Raw genomic sequence first — 20,052 nt, 5'->3', positions numbered from 1 at the left:
CTTGACGTGTGTGACACACATCATTGTACGTGAGCACGGCAACAATGATACATGTCATCACGTCATCATCTGACGTACGTCATCATGTCAGCAACACGTATGACACGCCATGCGTCCTCATGTCCACGAGCATGTTGACATTTGTATTTTTAGCTTGCGTGTCGTTGTATGTTGCACATGTCAAAGAAACAAATACGAACGATGGCCGATCGCAGCTGCGTGTCCTCACGTCTCGGTCGCGCCGTCAAGAATGCCAATTGCGCTCCCTGCTCCGTGCCCGCTCGGGTCAACGTACCTGGAAGGCCTCCTTGGCCACGGCGTCGTCGGCATCCCCGCGCGCCCACGGCTGCCGGCGCTCCGACTTGAGGCTTTCGCCGAACACGTCGATGAAGAAGAAGACGTACTGCTCGTGGGGAAGGTCGGCGCGGCGGAAGTGAACCATCAACTTTCTGAAGACGTCAGGCGAGCAGCACACGAACATCACTGCGGATGGAAAGGGCGGGGGGGTGCACATGTGAGAAGTGCTGAGGCTTCGCTAGCTTCACATTGCAGAAACTCAGGAAAAAATATTCTTGCCACAATACTCTTGGTGAGTATTTATGAAAGTATTTGGCATTGAGTAGAACAACACTACACGGTGTGTAGTTAGTTGTGCATTTGTTGCATATTTATTGAGTAGCAGTAGTAGTAGTAGTCGTCATATTGTTAGCGTAGTGGTGTGTGTTTGGCTGGTCTTCCTGGCGTGCGTCAGGAAGTCTCGCCGCTCGGGGAGCTGCTGTTCCTGTTCCAGCGGCTGCTCTATTGTTCCACTGGCAGGAAGTGAACAGTAAAAGCAGCAAGGGTGGGCGCACACGCACACACGGCACTAAAACACTAAAAGCTTTGGTGCTCCCCTCAACAGGGCCGAGCTGAGACTAAAATAGTTGCCGTCTCATTGGGTCATCCCACTTTCCCGAGCGCCAACACCGGCCATCCGTCACGATTTGCATGTTGGTCCACATTTTTCGACACAAATGTTATGTTGTATCATTCATTCATTTATCTTCCATTCCGCTTATCCTCACGTGGGTCACGGGCGTGCTGGCGCCCATCCCAGCTATCTTCAGGCGAGAGGCAGGTTATACCCTGAACTGGTCGCCAGCCAATCGCAGGGCACATATAAACAAACAACCATTCGCACTCACATTGACACCTTCGGACAATTTAGAGTCTTCAATTAACCTCCCAGGCATGTTTCTGGAATGTGGGTGGAAAGCGGAGTACCCGGAGAAAAGCCACGCAGGCACGGGGAGAACATGCAAACTCCACACAGGCGGGGCCGGGATTTGAACCCGGTCCACAGAACTGTGAGGCAGATATGCTAACCAGTCTTCCACCGTGCCGCCACGTTGTATCATGTCAAAAATAAATATTTGGTGCAAGTTTGACTCGATGTAAGAACGATTTGTGCTGTACAAGAGGACCTGTGAGGACGTGCGAAACTTCACGCTCATTTTGACGCGTCCACTTGGATTTGGGCCGTGTCAGCTTATTGGTTTAGATTTTGAAGTGAAACCAAATCAGCCAATCGGAGAAGTAGGCGATTTTCTGTAGGCGATATCATAAAAGAACCTTGCCCAAAGAGGACCCCCACCCACACACACACAAAAACTAAATTTCTCTGAAGGCAATCATCCAATTTTGCAAATTCTTGCCGCGTTGCACTCAGGTCCAAGCGGCCATTCCAAGCAGGCTTGTGCTAAAACGAGGCAACTGTCCAACTGGTGATTTTTATCTTCTCATTTGCTGACTCAATTTTTGTTTTCTTTTTCAAGAAAGGTCAAAGGGCACACACCATCCTAAAAACAGGAAGTGACCTCTAACCTCCTCCAGCAATTCCTGAGTAAGATGGATGCATACACACTGCAGAATGTCTCAACCAATCAACACCAACACACAACTGTCAGGTGAAGCCCCGCCCGATCGCGGTTTGGCGTTCGCCAATTCTCCTTGTCGCTGAATTATTGAACCTATGCTCCGTTATTTCCTAAAAAACACACTTCATCGCTGTTTTCGGGCTCAGGCCAAAGCATTCAAAGTTTTACTGTGACGCCATCTTGTTGCCAAGGAAGTGAGTTGAGGAGCTTCTTTTAGGCCAAAGTAGAGCTTGGTGCTGAGGAAGACTTGCTTTGTATGCTTTGCTAACAAGCGTAACTAGGATCGATGACATGATTGTTTAAAGCCAAACTTGCTAAAATTTGGTTTTCTTGGTAGCTTTATGGTGGAAGAAAAAAAAGACTGTAGAGGTAGGGTTAGGGTTAGGGTCAAATTTGAACATATTTATTGAGTGAGATAAAATGGATACAGATGTTTATTTTTGGATACAGATGTTTGGATACAGATGTTTATTTCTTGGCCGGAAAACTGTAAACGGGAACAAATTTGAGAACAATGAAGCACAACTATCGCCCTGCCCTCTGCAGGCTTCTGTTGCACAATTTATTGATGTACGTCAACTCATTAAATGAGAATATGCAAATTGTTTCTGTTGAGAAGTAGAAGAGGTGGAAAGTGAGTTCTTTGGCAGAAGGAGAAGAGGAAAGCACAGAGCCTAGAAGTTAATGTGGGGACTTTGAATGTTGGGACTATGACAGGAAAATCTCGGGAGTTGGTTGACATGATGATTAGGAGAAAGGTTGATATATTGTATGTTCAGGAGACCAGGTGGAAAGGCAGTAAGGTAAGAAGTTTAGGGGCAGGGTTTAAATGATTTGACCATGGTGTAGATGGGAAGAGAAATGGAGTCGGGGTTATTTTAAAAGAAGAGTTGGCCAAGAATGTCTTGGAGGTGAAAAGAGTACCAGATGGAGTGATGAGGCTGAAACTTGAACTTGAGGGTGTTATGTATAATGTGATGAGTGGCTATGCCCCACAGGGAGGATGTGACCTAGAGGTGAAAGAGAAATTCTGGAAGGAGCTCGACGAAGTCGTTCTGAGCATCCCAGACAGAGAGAGAGTCGTGATTGGTGCAGATTGTAATGGACATGTTGGTGAAGGAAAGTGATTGGTAAGTACGGCATCCAGGAAAGGAACTTGGAGGGACAGATGGTGGTAGACTTTGCAACAAGGATGCAAATGGCTGTAGTGGACACTTTTTTCCAGAAGAGGCATGAACATAGGGTGAACAACAAGAGCGGAGGTAGAAGCACGCAGGTGGATTACATCTTGGGCAGACGATGTCATCTGAAGGAGGTTACCGACTGTAAGGTTGTGGTAGGGGAGAGTGTGGCTAGACAGCAAAGACGATGACTCTGGTGGTGGTGGGGAGGAAGATTAGGCAGACAAAGGCAGAGGAGAGAACCATGTGGTGGAAGCTGAGACAGGACGAGTGTTGTGCAGCTTTTCGGGAAGAGGTGAGACAGACCCTCAGTGGACGGGAGGAGCTTCCAGAACACTGGACCGCTGCAGCCAAGGTGATCAGAGAGGCAGGCAGGAGAGTACTTGGTGTATCTTCTGGCAGGAAAGGAGAGAAGGAGACTTGGTGGTGGAACCTCACAGTACAGGAAACCATACAAGGAAAAAGGTTAGCTAAGAAGAAGTGGGACACGGAGAGGACCGAGGAGGAGAGGCGAAAGGAATACATTGAGATGCGACACATGGCAAAGGTAGAGGTGGCAAAGGCCAAACAAGAGGCAAATGATGACATGTATGCCAGGTTGGACACTAAAGAACGAGAAAAGGATCTATACAGGCTGGCCAGACAGAGGGATAGAGATGGGAAGGATGTGCAGCAGGTTAGGGTGATTAAGGATAGAGATGGAAATGTGTTTACTGGTGCAAGTTGTGTGCTGGATAGATGGAAAGAATACTAGCTTGAGGAGTTGATGAATGAGGAAAATGAGAGAAAAAGAAGAGTAGAAGAAGAAGAGTGTGATGGACCAGGAATGATTAGTAAGGGGGAAGTTAGAAAGGCATTAACAAGGATGAAAAATGGAAAGGCAGTTGGTCCTGATGACATTCCTGTGGAGGTATGGAGGCATCTAGGAGAGGTGGCTGTGGAGTTTTTGACCAGCTTGTTCAATAGAATTCTAGCGCGTGAGAAGATGCCTGAGGAATGGAGGAAAAGTGTGCTGGTGCCCACTTTTAAGAACAAGGGTGATGTGCAGAGCTGTGGGAACTATAGAGGAATAAAGTGGATGAGCCACACAATGAAGTTATGGGAAAGAGTAGTGGAGGCTCGACTCAGGACAGAAGTGAGTATTTGCAAGCAACAGTATGGTTTCATGCCTAGAAAGAGTAACACAGATGCATTATTTGCCTTGAGGGTGTTGATGGAGAAGTACAGAGAAGGTCAGAAGGAGCTACTTTGTAGATCTAGAGAAAGCCTATGACAGAGTACCCAGAGAGGAACTGTGGTACTGCATGCGGAGGTCTGGAGTGGCAGAGAAGTATGTTAGAATAATACAGGACATGTACGAGGGCAGCAGAACAGCGGTGAGGTGTGCTGTAGGTGTGACAGACGAATGGAAGGTGGAGGTGGGACTGCATCAGGGATCGGCCCTGAGCCCCTTCCTTTTTGCAGTGGTGATGGATAGGCTGACAGATGAAGTTAGGGTTAGCAGGTTGGACCAGGTGGAGGAAGGTGTCAGATGTGTTATGTGACAGAAGAGTCTCTGCTAGGATGAAGGTCAAAGTTTATAAAACAGTGGTGAGGCCAGCCATGATGTACGGATTAGAGACAGTGGCACTGAAGAGACAACAGGAAGCAGAGCTGGAGGTGGCGAAAATGGCCAGGTTGGATAAAATTAGAAATGAGCTCATCAGAGGGAGAGCCGAGGTTCGATGTTTTGGAGACAAAGTTAAGAGAGAGCAGACTTGGATGGTTTGGACACGTCCAGAGGAGAAATAGTGAGTATATTGGTAGAACGGTGATGAGGATGGAGCTGCCAGGCAAGAGAGCGAGAGGAAGACCAAAGAGAAGGTTGATGTATGTCGTGAGGGAAGACATGAGGGTAGTCGGTGTTGGAGAGGAGGATGCAGGAGATAGGCTTCCGTGGAAAAGGATGGCGCGCCGTGGCGACCCCTAAAGGGACAAGCCCAAAGGAAAAGAAGAAGATGCAAATTGATTCTGTTGCGATGTACCTGTCGACGTTTCAAGTTTTGACGGGTGCTTTTATGCGGTTCCCTTCGCCATCCACCTGAGCGAGCGGGAAGCGCTTTGACCCGATTGGCCGAATGCGGAAGTAGGTTGCGCATATACCCGGTTATAAACCTTAACGAGGGGAGGGGCATCAATTACTCGCAGATTCTTGCTATTCGTAGCAGAGCTCTGTCCCTATTGCCCAACAACAGCAGGGGCAGACTTTATGCTCATGCTGATGTCACTAAACGATTATCTTACACAATCTTCTTGGTTTTACATGTTACTATTAACAGTGGGGTTGGCTTCTTTTCGAAGTTGCACAACAGAAGGGTGCACAGTGCCCAATGATTAAAAAAAGAGAAATATATAATCCACATTATACCTTCTATGACACTTCAAAGGTGAATAAAAACACTGCCTGCCGGGTTCATAAAAGTTTATCGTCATGGAAAGATCAAGAAATCAGTTGCAAGTGGTCAAGTTTTCCTTGAAGGGAACGTTGAGGCTCATGTATGTAAAGGAGGAGTTTGAATATTCATTCAAAGCAGCTGCAGTGATGTCATCGCTTCAACATTTCAAAACTTACAGATGGGAAAAGCAACAAAAAGTGACACTCGGCATCGTGTCTCAATTTGCCATCTCGAAACACGGGCGGGGTCAAAGGTCGTCTTCGCGTGACGAAGGAAAATGCGTGTGTGTGTCACCCGCTAACATCTGGCTGTGCATTAATGAGAAACAAAATCGAAATTTAGATCTCATGAGCTGAATTTTATTCACGTTAGATCATGAAAGAATTTAAAGTGCGGCGCCGCCTCTGCTGCGTCGTCAACTGGTAAAAGGCGGAAAGCGGCGCGAAAATGTTGTGACTTCTTTCTAGCGCTAACAATCAAATGTTGCGATGGTGGCGAGAAGGAGGGAGAGTGGAATGAGCGTGTTTGTCAGGAAATAGCTGGACATCTGATAGGCGCACCGCAGCTTCCTTATAAGGCCGCAGGTCGCCGACCTCGGTTAATGAATGTCCTGTTGGGAGGCGGCCGTGTGTGAACGAACGTGCACGCACGCACACGCGCACACAAACACACACACACTTTGTTTGTCTTCACCTTTGCACAACACTTAGCATGGCGCTAGTGTAGCCCGTCGGTGTCCAAACTAAGGTCCGGGGTCCAATTCTTTTTTACCCTGGATTAAAACGTGACAGATCTTGCCGCTTGCTTGCATTGTGCTAGACGGCTTACTTTCGACACTGGGCGACGAGGGAGGAGAAGAGAAGAAGTTGTTTATATAGTGGCTTGGATTTACAGCAGACTGAACTTTTTTGCCGTTGCAAAAACACAAAAAGTATTTACAACCACATTCCAAAACACTGGATAAAGATGTTGATATCCTGCGCGAGCGCAGAGAATGTTGGAGTTGTCGGCGAATAGATGGCAGACTTGGAGAAACTTACGCGAAAGTAGAATTTCAGGACACATCATCGGTAGCGCTCCACAGGCTCGTGAGCATCTGGGCCTTAAACACGAAAGGCGCTCGCCAGAGGCGGCCGGCTACGTAGCCAATTTGTGGAGAGCGCGGCGTCGCGGGACTACGCACCCCATCGCTCGCTCCTCTTCGGCCAGAGCGGCGGGCGCCTCTCTCTGCTGCAGATTTGATGGCAACACGCTGATCATCTCAGATCCCTCGGCGGTTTGGTGGTAGATTTTCCCACGAAGACTCCGCATCCGACTTCCGGCTCTACGGCCTCCGCGGGGTCCTCCGGGATGCGCGGGAGTTGGCCCTACCAGTTTACATGTGTTTTGTGGACTCGGAGAAGGCGTTCGACCGCGGGACCCGCACGGAGCGTGCGCGGGAGTACGGGGTACCGGCAGAAGCTAGCGTAGCGTGCGGACTCGGCCGGACGCAAAGCGGCCCGAGCCGGCGCAGTCGTCGATCCGACGGGGCGGGGCGGGGGGTGGCCGGACTCAGGTTTCTGCGGCAAACCCGCACGCTAATGTCAGTGCGCCTCACTCGATGAGCGACACCCTGCCGGTGTCGATAATTTGCCGCTCGCCGTTAATGCGGCATCGAGTCACGTGCGTCAACGAATATCGATCAACAGAATATTTTATGAACGAACGAGTGGCTCCTTTCCCGTCAAGCACTTTGTTGTGTGTGTTAAATCCTCCTAAAAGGTCAGACTGCTGTTGTGGGATTAAAATAAAATCTATGTTGTGATCTTTCTCACAAAAATTTGAAAAGCCGTTTCAATCATATTTCCACTTCTTCACTTATAGAAGAAAAGCAAATGACAATTTAATGACATTATTCAAAACAAGTTTTGCTCTTTGCTTTTTCACCCTTCTGGGATTTGCTTTTTTTCCTGATGCCAAAAAAGCTCTGATATTCTTCCCCTTTGCCCAGAATTAAAACGGAAAGTTTGCCTTTTTTTTTTTTTTTTTTTTTTTTTTAAGAAACCACTGCACCCGAAGAAGATCAACCTATTCGAGACAGATGGCACAATCGAGGTTTCAATCATTTGCCGTGAACTCCCGGGAACACCCCCGTAGCCTCACGCTGACTTGTTAGCTTGGGCTTCAGGAACTTTGCTTGAACTGTTAGAAGATCCACCTCTGGAACATTTTGTAAAAATGTTTATCCCTGGTTTGCTAGCAACTGGGCATAAAGACTAGCAAACACAAGCAGAACGAAAGGACCTCGGGAAGCTGAGAAGATTCAAAAGCGACGCAGAACTAGCAACATATCTGCTCGCCGGGTACATTTATCGGCTCGTTTTGAGTTTTAATTGATTGTGCATTGCAAAATATAAAACTTCAAACTGATAACATTTCGTGCTAGAGCAACACACATAGCATCACGAACAGTCATACTACTAAATCCCTTCGTAATGACCGGGGATACAGGAAGGACGGATGATTGTGAACGCCGTCGCTGCGTTTGCAATCATTCATCATTTTTGTCTGCTACACGGGAAGCCCTTCTCAGCCAATTGGCTGACAAGTTTCAGTTCAAAATATCCACCAAGAAGCTCGCACATAAATTTGGAGAGATTCAATTTTGATGACGTTTTCAATAGGCTTGACACAATCAGGATTTTTGGGGCCGATCACCAATCAGTGAGTTTAAAAAAACGATAACCGATCTGATCACAAGATGGAGGAATGTGTCTATTTAAATGACCTGTTCATTTACTGTATATACTTGTGTACTTAATTGCTCAAACAAATATATTTACAATAAACGTATCTTTGTTCCTCTATTTATGCCAGTGCGGCAGAGTGACAGACAGAACAAATGAATGGTCTTCTATTAGATGGCAGGAAGTCAATACCGTAATTAATGTATCCACGTTTTGTGACATTTTTGTTTGTTGGTGTAACCTACATTACAAGATGACAGAAATAATGGGTGATAACTTACTGTAATTAAATTACTTTCTTTTTCATTAAATGACTTCACCCACACCGAAACCTTAGAGCATGATTCGACAAAACACCGGCATGTTCATGGTAGCACTATTTTGCTAGGCCACATAACGTTTTATTGCCTGCTTGTGAGCCGTATCGTACGTATTCAAAGTACGTGAACGTACCTCAAGCGAGCCTTAAACGAACGTCCCCTCCTGTCCTGAGCACCGGTGACCACCGACACGTTTCCCCCCATTTTTGTCCTTATAATACCGTCGGCACGCTCCACTCTTGTTGTCGTTGCCACGGTAACGAGTGTATCCGGTCTCATTTGAGTTGCCAAGATAAAGCCCAATGATCGTAAAAAACGGGATACGTAATACAAGATTTTATTGCAGTAATCTGACAGTGCAAAGAGCAAATTTGTCTTGTAGTCTGATCCGGGCATTACGTGTCGTCTGTCTCAGACGTGTCGTCTGTTCCACATCGCCGACATGTTTTTTTTTTTTTTTTAATGACTTGGCAGTCAGATATTTACTGGAATATGCCAAAAGACACGTGACAAGGCTAAAAATAAACTAGCTTTTGGATTCAAATATACTGTGCACGATAAATGTAAAGGTCTTTTGCGGAGCCGATCAATGACGTCATTGATCGGATCGGCGAATTGTGACATTAAAGGCGATCAGCCGACCAGCATAAAATGCTAATTACGGGCCGATAAAATCGGTATAAAGTCTAGTTTTCAAACGGCGTCACTTGACATATAACTCGACTATCGAATATCGTCAGAGGTGTGGACCTGAGTCATGAATTTGATGACTTTAGACTCTACTCGACAATATGTTACAAGACCGACTTGCATGTGCCGACTTGCGACTCGACTCGGGACTTGAGGGCAAAGACTTGAGACTGACTTGTGACTTGCAAAGCAATGACTTGGTGTCACGTCTGAATATCACAAATGGAATGTTGTTTTTTGCTTTAAATTATTATATTATTGGTGAGAAGAGCAGCAGAATCGGTCGTGCACTCGAATCACCAATTGTGAATGTATTTGTTCTGGGGGATTTTCGAAGCCTCGGATGTGCTCGTTCCACGTTTTTTCGGAAATGTCACTTGTCACGTGGCTACGACAAGCGAAGAAAGCCCCCCCAGAAGCTTTCGTGCGTCCCCCGTACTGACCTCTGCCCTCGTTCTGTATGTCGGCGAGTATCTGCGTGTAGTTGATGTGCGGATGGTTCCCTTCGAAGATGCTGGCCACCACCGTGATGTTGATGCTATTGAGCTCGTCGTAGAGGCCCTCCACGGCGAAGTAGCACGGCCGGTCGCCCACTTTTTTGTGGTCGTTGAACACCAGCATGACGTGCTCGCGCCAGCCGAAGCGCTCGCAGATGCGCAGGGCGAACTTGCCCAGCTTCTTGTGGGTGGGCCCAGTGTTGGTGATGGACGGGTACACGCCGCCGGACAGGGCCACGGCCGGCGCCCCGGCCGTCACCACGGGCACGTCCCAGTGGGTGGCGAAGCGGCCCACGGGCGACGACGTGTACGAGCAGCCCGGCCCGATGAAGGCCCACGGGTCGTGCGCCAGCTTCAGGTCCACGGCCATCAGCGGCGCCACGGACTCGGAGCAGATGCCGTCTCCGTCCTCGCTGTTCTTGAACACGTAGCCGAGGTGCACGCCCGGCAGCAGGGCGGGGTCGGCGTTGACCAGTCGGACCGCCCGCGCCAGGGCGGGGCCCACGCGGGGCCACGCCCAGGGGTAGTCCGTGTTGCTCTCCGGCAGGATGACGGCCAGCGTCACGTTGGTCTGCCGCTGCCCCCCGCCGAGGGTCCGCTCGGGACGCGCCAGCACGAGCAGCAGCGCCAGCAGCACGGCGGCGGGGGCGGGGGGGCGGCGGGGGGGGGGGGGTCCTCGGCCCGGAGGCGGGGGCCATCGTCGCGACCCCTGGGAACACGGCACAATGATTGGCAAAATGTCTCATGTGTCGTGTCTTCTTTTATGGAGCAACACAAGCCCGGTAAATATCTCCTAAATGTCTCCACACGAAGCGCAGAAGTATCTCCAAATGGTTCGCAAAATAACACACAAATGTCTCCAGACACACCACCTCGTGTCTCCTAAAATGTCTGTTCACAAACCTGCGAAAATAAATGTCCACACAAACCTCAGCAATACAGATCTCCAAATGTCTCTGAAATGTCTCCTCAACCTCATAAATACCGGTAAATGTTGCAGACAGTCCATGTCAATGGCCCCACAAAAATCTCCTCAAATTCTCTCCACACCAAACTCAGAAACAGCTCATTGTCTCCACAAAAAACACCCAAAAATGTCTCCTAAGTCAAATGTGTCGACACAGACTTCATGAATATCGCAGAAATGTGTCCTTACGCATCTCCTAAAATATCTACAATTATCAACACAAACCTCATAACTATTTCCAAATGTCACAAATTTGCACTAAATGTCTCCGGGCAAACCCCCTAAAGTGTCCCATAAATGTCTCCGCACAAACCTTTGCGTTAGAAATAACAAATAGCTCATCAACGTATCAACATGAACCTCATCCATTAACGTTCAAATGTCGCCTGAATGTCTCCACAAAAACCTCTGTGACGAATACGAATTTTGTCCAGCGAGAGTGCAAAAGTTCCAAAGGTTAACGAGCGAATGAATTCATTCATCGGTTCGCTCTCATTAATGAGAACTGCTTACGTTGCTGAGGTCACACACAAAGGTCGAGTCGTTCTCACCGCGACGCTTAACTTCGAACTTCGTAATTCATCTCGTCAGGTCATGGCTCATATGAAATGCTTAACTTCAATAACATTACACGGGATATTCTGAAATACGGTTGCGGTGTCTTTAGAAAACACGGGTACATTGTGAGGAAAGCCGTAAGTACGGTGGCCGAGACAGGTCACAAAAATCACAAAGGCCGCAACACAACGACAAAAGAAACCCCCCCCCCCCCAAAACAAAACAACACGACACAAGGACATCAACACACATCGCTTCTGACTGTACCATTTATTTGGGTTGGCGGGCACTCATTTTGCCCACAGTCTGACGGGCTTCGCTTTATCGTTAACAAAGAAAAACCGATTCAAAGACAGTCGACAGTCGGAGGCCGGGAGTCCCGCGCTTGTAGCCAAATGTCGCTGCGTTGCGTTGTGCCGTTTACACTCCATAAAAACGAGATTCGAATTAGGGTACAAGTACTTTCGCACGCCTTTCCAGTCTAGTCTCACTATTAGCCTTTGTTGCTAACCATGAGCACTTTAGAAGTGTAACCAGAATATTCATCAGTCCATTTGGAACTTCACGCGTAAAATGTTGAAAAGAAAATATCATTTCAAAAATCATTTGTTCTTACCTTAGCGCGTGTGTTCTTGCGTCATCATTTTGTCACTTTTTGTGGCTTTAAACACACAGCTAGCTAGCTCGCTAGCAATACGCTAACAGCCAAAGCCCGCCGAAGCTGACGTCACACTTCCGAAAATGGCTTTTGGGCCAATTGAAAAGCACATTCAGTGTCCCCCATTCGCCTCAAGAAAGAAGAAAAGGAGAAACTCAAAGAGAAGAACAAGAGGCCAAAGAGTCAGGAGAAGGAGTCACTCGCAATTGTTGTTGTTGAAGCGGCAAATGAATTCCATGCGGGTCCTCCTCGGGACAACTTTGACATCGGCAGCAGGCGGCGGCGTGAACCGGGAGACCGGGAGACCGGGTGACGACACGCAGCCGGCCGCGGACGCGATGAATGGAGGAGGCGAGGACGCCGAATCCCAGCCAATTGCCTGCTGCTGCTCTCACTTGTTTGCTGTCCGGCAAACGAGAAGAAGAAGAAGAAAAAGGCAAATCTGCTCATCCAGAGCGTAGCACGCAAACACAAAAAAGCTGCTGCGGGAGAAGTGAAATGAAGCCAGGGAGGCAGAGAGAGAGAGAGAGAGAGAGAGGGGGGGGGGGGGAGAGGGAGAGAGAGCGAGGGAAAACGAAGACACGTTACAAAGGACAGGAAATGAGACATTTGCTCACCGTGGTCGTAAGTATGACACTCGTAATTGCATTTCACAATCATTGTCATCACGTTGTGTGTGTGCTTGAAAGAAACGTTCAAAATGGGCCTGCAAGCAGCCAAAATGAAAATAATCCACGACGAAATGGATAAAAATACATTTTTGAAAACGTCCGTTTATTTAAAAAAAAGGACATTATTTCACATTGACAGTGCAGAAAATACAAAAACATAAATCGATTCTGATTCAATTCCTGGTTTGGTCCGCAACACGTCAGAAGATTGAAAAAAACATGTTGATGATTGTTTTCCAAAGTTTAAAGCCGATGTTTGCAAATGTCTTCTTTTGGAAATGACCCCCCACCCCCCCCCCCCCAAAAAAAAAAACAACCACAAAGGTAATCAGTCTGCAAACATGGAGGACAACAGAAATCGGAGATTTCCTATTGACAGGCTGAAATCTTGAAGATTTGGACAATTTGTAAGTCTCGAAACGATGAATCGCTCATCGAAATAGTTCATCGATGATTGTTTCAGCTCCGGCTCCAACAATCCAAATCGAATTTGCTGGAGAATTCACACGATTCCGATTGCGTAGGTGAAATCAAACCTGAAGGCCTCGCAAGGTCGCACTACGCGCGTGCGTGTGTACCGGGAGGTCACGTGGCCCTTTCTCGCCACGCTACGTGCAGCTGCCACAGAAAGTCACTTTACCGTCACCTACAGATGCCGCCGTCCAAACGGAACTCCTCCACTCACTTCCGCGTAGTGCGGCAAGGTACTATTTTTGTCTAAACGAGCGCCCTCAAAAAAAGGACCCGAGAGTCGGACGAGGAGGCTCGGGCGTCCGGCCCGCGAATGCCCCGGGCTTCCCCGCCGCCCCGCCTCGGAGAAGCGCGAGAAAACGGACGGAGTGCCCGCAATTCACTTCCACGTAGTTCCGTCGTACCGAGATGGCAAAAGACGGTGCCGAAATGAAAATCTGCAACTCACTTCGGCATAGTTCCTTGGCACCGAGATGGCGCCAAAGCACTGCTTTCGCCTGAAAGAAACTCCTCAAATTACTTCAACATAGTTCCCTGGTGCCAAGATGCCACCGGATGTCGCCAAAGCACAACTTTTTCCCCCAACTGATTGAAACGCACCTTCTCGTCATCCTACGCGCACGTACCGACAGGTCGCACCACACTTCCCGCGGCGGCGACGCCCGGGTCGCTGTCGGCGGGTGCCTCAGTCGCCATCGCAACACGGATGACACACACACACGACTGCGCCGCTTCACGTTAGCCTAGCTTAACGAGCAAGCTGGCATTAGCTGAAGGTCTCGCAAAGGTCAGCGCGTACGGGTCCCGGTCCCGCCTCTCCGCAGGAAGTGCGGGCGCCCCTGCCGCCGGCCTGCTCGATTATTGAACGGCCGTCATCTTCATCGTGACGTGCAGCTGCTAAATGAAGAGCAAAGTGGGCGTGGTCTCAAAGGCACCTCCGCCCTTTCCGACACGGGATCCATAAAGTACCCGACGACCTCCCGAGCTCCCCTTCCTCCTTCCTAGCCCCCTTCTAGGAGCAACATAGCCAGCGAGGAAATGGCGCCACCTTGTGGCTCGTTAACGCACCCTCTTAGTCTTCTCGTTTTTTTCTTGTCTTTTGTTCCCATTCAGGTTCTAACGTTCTTCTCGTGCTCTTATTTGAACACATTTATCTCCTGTTATCCTTCCACGTCTTCACGTTCTTCGCTCTCGTGTCCCCTTTTCAGTTTTCAACTTCTCATTCAGTTCTATTCTATTGTCACGCTTTTCTGCTAGTTGTTGTTTTGTTCACACGCGACACATGTTCCACGTTGAATTCACCATGAAAACTTGAAATAACAGCAAGGAGAAAACTACGGAAAAAGATGAGCGCCGTCTCGACGGCGGCGGTCGGCCGACGCCCGTCCGCGGCCGATCGCGGTGAGGATGAGGAGTCTTCGTAAGAGGTCAGAGGTCGTCGGCCGAGAAGACCGAGGCCAAAGAAAAATACACATTTCCCTTTTCCGAGGTCACGTCCCGCTCGGACGGCGTCTCTACCTCTCGGCGGCAAAATACGCGGACGCCTCGGAGAAAGCCTTGGAGATTCCGCCGGCGAGGCGAGGGGACCGCGTCGGTCGGGATGTTTCCGGAAAGGACCGCGACGCCCGAAAGAGACGTGAGCTCGCGTGCGACGTAGCGGGAAGCGCGCCGACCTCCGGCGGGCCGAACGGACTCGAACCGGGCCGGATGATCTGAAGTTCTCATGATCTCTGGTCATTATTTTCTGTATCTATAAGCATACAGATCGAAAATCTTTCATCGGCAGCATATTCTTTGCATCTCAACAAATGTACTTTTGATCTATTGGTCTTACATCGTCACCTATCCGTACAAGAGCCATTTATCTATTAGAGATCTATGTACTGTAGATCTACCTCTGGATTTCAGACGTGGCTATCAAGCGTCGCGTCGCGAGAAGCCGACGGCTGCGATCGGCCGCCGAGCGGGAAGCGCCGGCGCCTGTCCGTCCAGGTCAGGTCGAAGGTCGCCGGAGGAAACGCGGCCACGGGAAGTCGAAACCGCGTCCCACCTTGGCGAGCGGAAGCTCGTCGGGCGAGGACGCGCCCTCCTGACTCGGCAACTTCTCCTCTTCCTCCGTCGGCGGCAGGACATCGCCCGCCTAACGCGCACGCTTAAGAAAACACACACACATCAAACGGTAAGAACGCACGCACGCACGCACGCACGCACGGACGGACGCGGCCCAGCGGCGGCTCGCCGACGACAGACGGGAAGTGACGCAAGCGCCGCGGAGCTGCACGGGAAACACGTTTAGCGTCCTCCGACTGCCTTCGGAATCCTTCACGCCTTCCCTACTCCTGAAGCGCTCCATAACAGGGCTGTCAAAATATTCACAATATTGCTAAATTAAAAGTGCCTCGATATGGTCGCGGTCTCGTCTCGCTATAAATTAATGAGCCGTCGTGCTTAAAATGGACTTTTGGAACACGAAGCTCCGCTCGTGCGCTTCGCGTCCTCATTAGAGTGGAAACGAGTAACCCGTGCGACCGCGTGGGTACGTCGCAAGAAATACGCCGATTGGCCGACTGGCGCACGTGACCCGAAGGTTCCACGGCACGGAAACAGATTTGTGCTAAAAAAACAATCGCGCAAAACGTTTGAAATCGCAAACCGTCAAACATAACTTCTTGGATGGCGAGCAAAAAAAAAAGAAAAAGGACATCGAGAGATATCGTTAGGGTCGGCCATCGAGAATCGAGAACCGATTGGCACCGGGACTAACGTTTCGGTTCTCCCGGAACCGTTCAAATTAAAAAAATTCGCTTCCCAGTTTCGATGACGAGTCCTCCAGCCGCGAAGAAGAAGCGGCGAAAAGCAACGAAGAAGAACGTGTGCCCGACGGCGACGGCGGCGAACAAAAGTGCGTCTTGACTTTGTTGGAATGGATGACCAGTCGCCTCAGCGCAACACTTGGAATAAGATGATATTCCGCAAAGGAGTTTTTCTCGATGTGGAGCGTCCGACGCGCTCCGAGCGGAGCGAAGTCAAGTCAACCTTCGGTCAATTGGGCGAGCGAAACAATCAAATACGTCAACGCCAACATTGAGTCAGCGGCACTGATGGTTTTTAGCGTTTACGGTCGTCTTCAAACCAACGTGAGCGCCGACGACAAAAAAGTTCCACGTTGGTCGAAAACGTCACCTCAGCAACTTCGAATTGGGACAAAATTCACACAACCGTTGTGTCACATTATCACAAAGAGTAACCTCGCGCCTCGTCGGTGGGGAGGGAAAGCGATGGGCGTTTTAGAACATTTGGTTCCACCCATGAACAAAGAAAGAAAGAAATCAGCGGCGCCGTGCGTGGCCTTTCGAAATAAAAGGCGACGAGCTGAAAACAAGAAGGCACGTGAAAACGTGCACATATAAGCCATTTAACGCGATGCAACGGAGTCCGGGCGCAGATCCTGTATTCAAGTTTTCGCTGAAACATGAATGAATGAATATGGAGTCCAGCGGGTTATTTCCACACACATTGCCTTTGACTTCGCAGGTTGGCTATCGATACTGGTTATTAAGAACCTCGAGTCCAATTCTTGTCATTCGTTTTAGCCTATGCTGCGGGCTGCTCAGAAAATGCTGTTCCTAATTTATTGAAAGCATGCAAACTTTTTTGGGACTCAGCCCCCTAAAAGAATCGGAACGGAGAATCGTTTGGAAGCGGAAGCGGAAGCGCTCCGATTCAAACCATGGCCGACCCGAGATATAATCTAACTCAAGCAAAAAGAAAAAAGTGTTTCTACTTGCAATGAAAATATTTTCTGCTTGCCTGACTTTATGAGCAATCTGTCATTTTGAGTGACAGCTACCGCCCCTGGACGTGCTCTAGTTTTCGTCTCGCACTGAGCAGAGCCAGCAACAAGCATGCAGGATTGCATTTTTGGGTAAGTATACATCATACGTTTGCAGTGGTGGACTAGGAAACGGCGACGCTGTAACATTATGCTAGTAACACGTTAGAAGCGCACCGCCGCGGTTTGCCGGCAACGCGGACCCAACTCTGACACGGGTCATACGGGGACCGAACAGCCCGTTTCAGGGGCTCCGGTACCCCGTACTCCCGAAGCACCCCCCACGAGACTCTCCGAGGGACACGGTCGAACGCCTTCCTCCGGTCCACAAAGCACACGTGGAAGGAGGACCCGTAGAGCTGGTCTACTGCTCCACGGCCAGGACCAAAACGGCACCGCTCTTCCTGAATCTGAGATTGGACTTCCCGACGGCCGACCCCCCCCCCCCCCCCCCCCCCATCTCCAGCACCCCGAATAGACCTTCGCAGGCAGGCCGAGCAGCGCCAATCCCCCGTGGTCGGAACACCGCCTCCTCACCGCCGTGGCCTCGCACCAGGCGGTAGACGGGGAGGGGCGGGGGCCCGGCGAAGGGCGGCGGGCGGGGTCGTCGCGGACGCCGGCGGCAAACACGGCGTCGGGCGGGGTCCGCGGCGTTGAGGACGTCTTCTGATTCGCCGTCGCTCGGCGTCTGGGTCAGAGGGGACGGGGAACAAATGTAGGAAGTGAACATCACGTGACCAGAAGGGGGCGACACTCGCACAGTACCGCGGGCGTCTCTCGGTGCAGGCCGGTGTTGCCGTGGTAACCGGTGTCCATCGCCTGCACGAGCTGCCAATGGAAATATGACAGACGCGTATACACTTCATATCGAACGAGGGCTGATTCTTAGAAATCAGATGAATCGCACTTTGGAATTTTGACACATCCTGATGAATCACAGGCGTCAAATATACAACACATATAGTCCCTTCCAAAAGTATTGGAACGGCACGGTCGTTCCTTTGTTTTTGTTGTATACTCAAGACATTTGGGTTGCAGATCAAAAGACGAATAGGAGACAAAAGTCCAGAATAGCAGCTTTTATTTCATGGTATTTGCATCTCGATGTGTTCAACAACTCAGGACCGAGTACCTTTTGTTTGAAGGCACCCACTTTTCAAGTATTGCAACAGACATTATTAAATGAACTTCAGGTGAATAACATTCAATATTTGGTGGCATAACCCTCACTTGCAATAACTGCATCGAGCCTGCGACCCGCTGACTTCACCAGACTGTTGCGTTCTTCATTTGAAACGCTTTACCAGGCCTTAAGTGCGGCCTCTTTCAGTTCTTGTTTGTTTCTGGGGGGTTCTCTCTTCAGTCTCCTCTTCAGGACGTAAAATGCATGCTCTATCGGGTTAAGGTCCAGCGACGGACAAGCCCGAGCCATGACATGACCTCCAGCATGCTTCACAGATGAGCTCGTGTTTTTTGGCCTTTCCGTCACTTTGCGAGAGGTTCATCTGGGTCTCATCTCTGTACTTCTTTGCAAAATCCAATCTGGCCTCCCGATTCTTTTTGCTGATGAGCGGTTTGCCTCTTGTGGTATGGCCTTTATATTTCTCTTCTCAAAGTCTTCTTCGAACAGTGGCTCCTGAGGTTGTCAGTGATGTCACTGGCCGTTGTCTTTGGGCGTTTCTTCAGAGCTGTCACGTTTCCGTCCTCAACTGCTGTCGATGCCCTTGGCCGACCTGTTCGATGTCTGTTGCTCAGTACGCCGGTCGTTTGTTTGTTTTTCAGGATTTCCAAATTGTTGTATTGGCTACGCCCATTGTTTGTGCAACAGCTCTGATCGATTTCCCCTCTTCTCTCAGCTTCACAATGGTTTGCTTTTGTCCCATAGACAGCGCTCTCGCCTTCATGTTTGCTTAACAGCAAATGCAGTTTCCACAGGTGAAACCCAAAGCCAAAGCCGATTGTTGACGCAATCAATGTAAAAGGCAACGCCTGAGCAACTAGAAACACCCATCAGTCACGTTCCAATACTTTTGCTCACTTGAAAAGTGGGCGGCTTCAAACAAAACGTGCTCTGTCCTGAGCTGTTGAACACACCAAGATGTAAAGACAATGACATCAAACTTTTGTCTTATATGCCATCTTTCATCTGCAACCCAAATGTCTTCAGTATACAACAAAAACAAGGAACTGACCTTGCTGTTCCAGTACTTTTGGAGGGGACTGTAGGACCGCATTTTGCTTTGAGATGGTCTTTGAAACTCGTTGCGCTTCGACGAAAAGAGAGTTCAGTGCTGCACGATATGCAAATGACCTTTGATTTGAATTTGATTTGAAAAGTCCCATCGGTGCGACTTTGGAAGCAAAATTTACCGCCGAGCACGCCGGTCGCAGTCTCTTCGCTCGTCTTGGCGCTGGCGTAAGCGTTGACCTCACCACTGACCTTCCAGCAACCTGCGCCACATTTCAGATATCCATCCGCCGTGTGCAAGGGGCGTGTGCGCAACAAAATTAACTGTGTGATTATGTCATGATTAATGCAATAATTTTTGGTGATGAATCAAGACGTAACGCTTGAACGTCGGCAGCCCAAACTACACGAAACAGACATGTCATTAAAACACATTTATTGTGTTTGATCTGAGGAAAAACCACTTGTGTTAGCATTGAGCTAATCAGACGTGCAATCGTTACGTTTTTGAGTCAACTTCAGCTGGGAGCGGCAACAAAACAGCACTCACATCTCCAAGTTTTGCTTGCAATTTAAGGCAAAGAAAAACTTCACTCAGAAATGTTTGTTCTGTTTTTATTTTGTAAAAAAAAACATTTCCAACAGAATAAATTACGGCGGGAACACGACGTGAATATTTGACGAAATATTTCGCAGCAAACACCCGAACGGCTTTGGACTTTTTTTTCTGCGGGAGGAAAACGTCGTCGCCGGCGGACGCGTGGCTCAGGTCACGCGATAAACCGATGACGTCACAGCCGGCTGCGTTTCGGTTTAAGCTCCTCCATCTTGTGCGCCCGCTGCCGACACAGGAAGCGACACTGGCACCGGAGAGGTCAATTTTCCCGCAACTTTTTGCGCACAGAGGAGCGACGGCCGCGTGGGCGTCCTCCGACGTTTTGC

The 20,052-nt window shown here is 49.3% G+C and overlaps 1 protein-coding gene across 1 annotated transcript in view; it reads right to left on the bottom strand.

The window, feature by feature from the left end:
- Window positions 1–12,440, bottom strand: part of npr1b (natriuretic peptide receptor 1b) — a 31,058-nt gene extending 18,618 nt beyond the window's left edge. Inside the window, 4 exon segments of the mRNA XM_061696077.1 lie at window positions 296–483; window positions 9,712–10,267; window positions 10,269–10,474; window positions 11,907–12,440. Of these exon segments, the coding sequence (XP_061552061.1) occupies window positions 296–483; window positions 9,712–10,267; window positions 10,269–10,463 (939 nt within the window). The 5' untranslated portion in view covers window positions 10,464–10,474; window positions 11,907–12,440.
- Window positions 12,441–20,052: the final 7,612 nt, after the last annotated feature.

The sequence above is a fragment of the Phycodurus eques genome, chromosome 14 (genome assembly GCF_024500275.1).
Source record: "Phycodurus eques isolate BA_2022a chromosome 14, UOR_Pequ_1.1, whole genome shotgun sequence".
Lineage (NCBI taxonomy): Eukaryota > Metazoa > Chordata > Actinopteri > Syngnathiformes > Syngnathidae > Phycodurus > Phycodurus eques.
The sequence above is the reverse complement of the archived record's forward strand: the minus strand, read 5'-3'. Positions and strand labels throughout refer to the sequence as shown.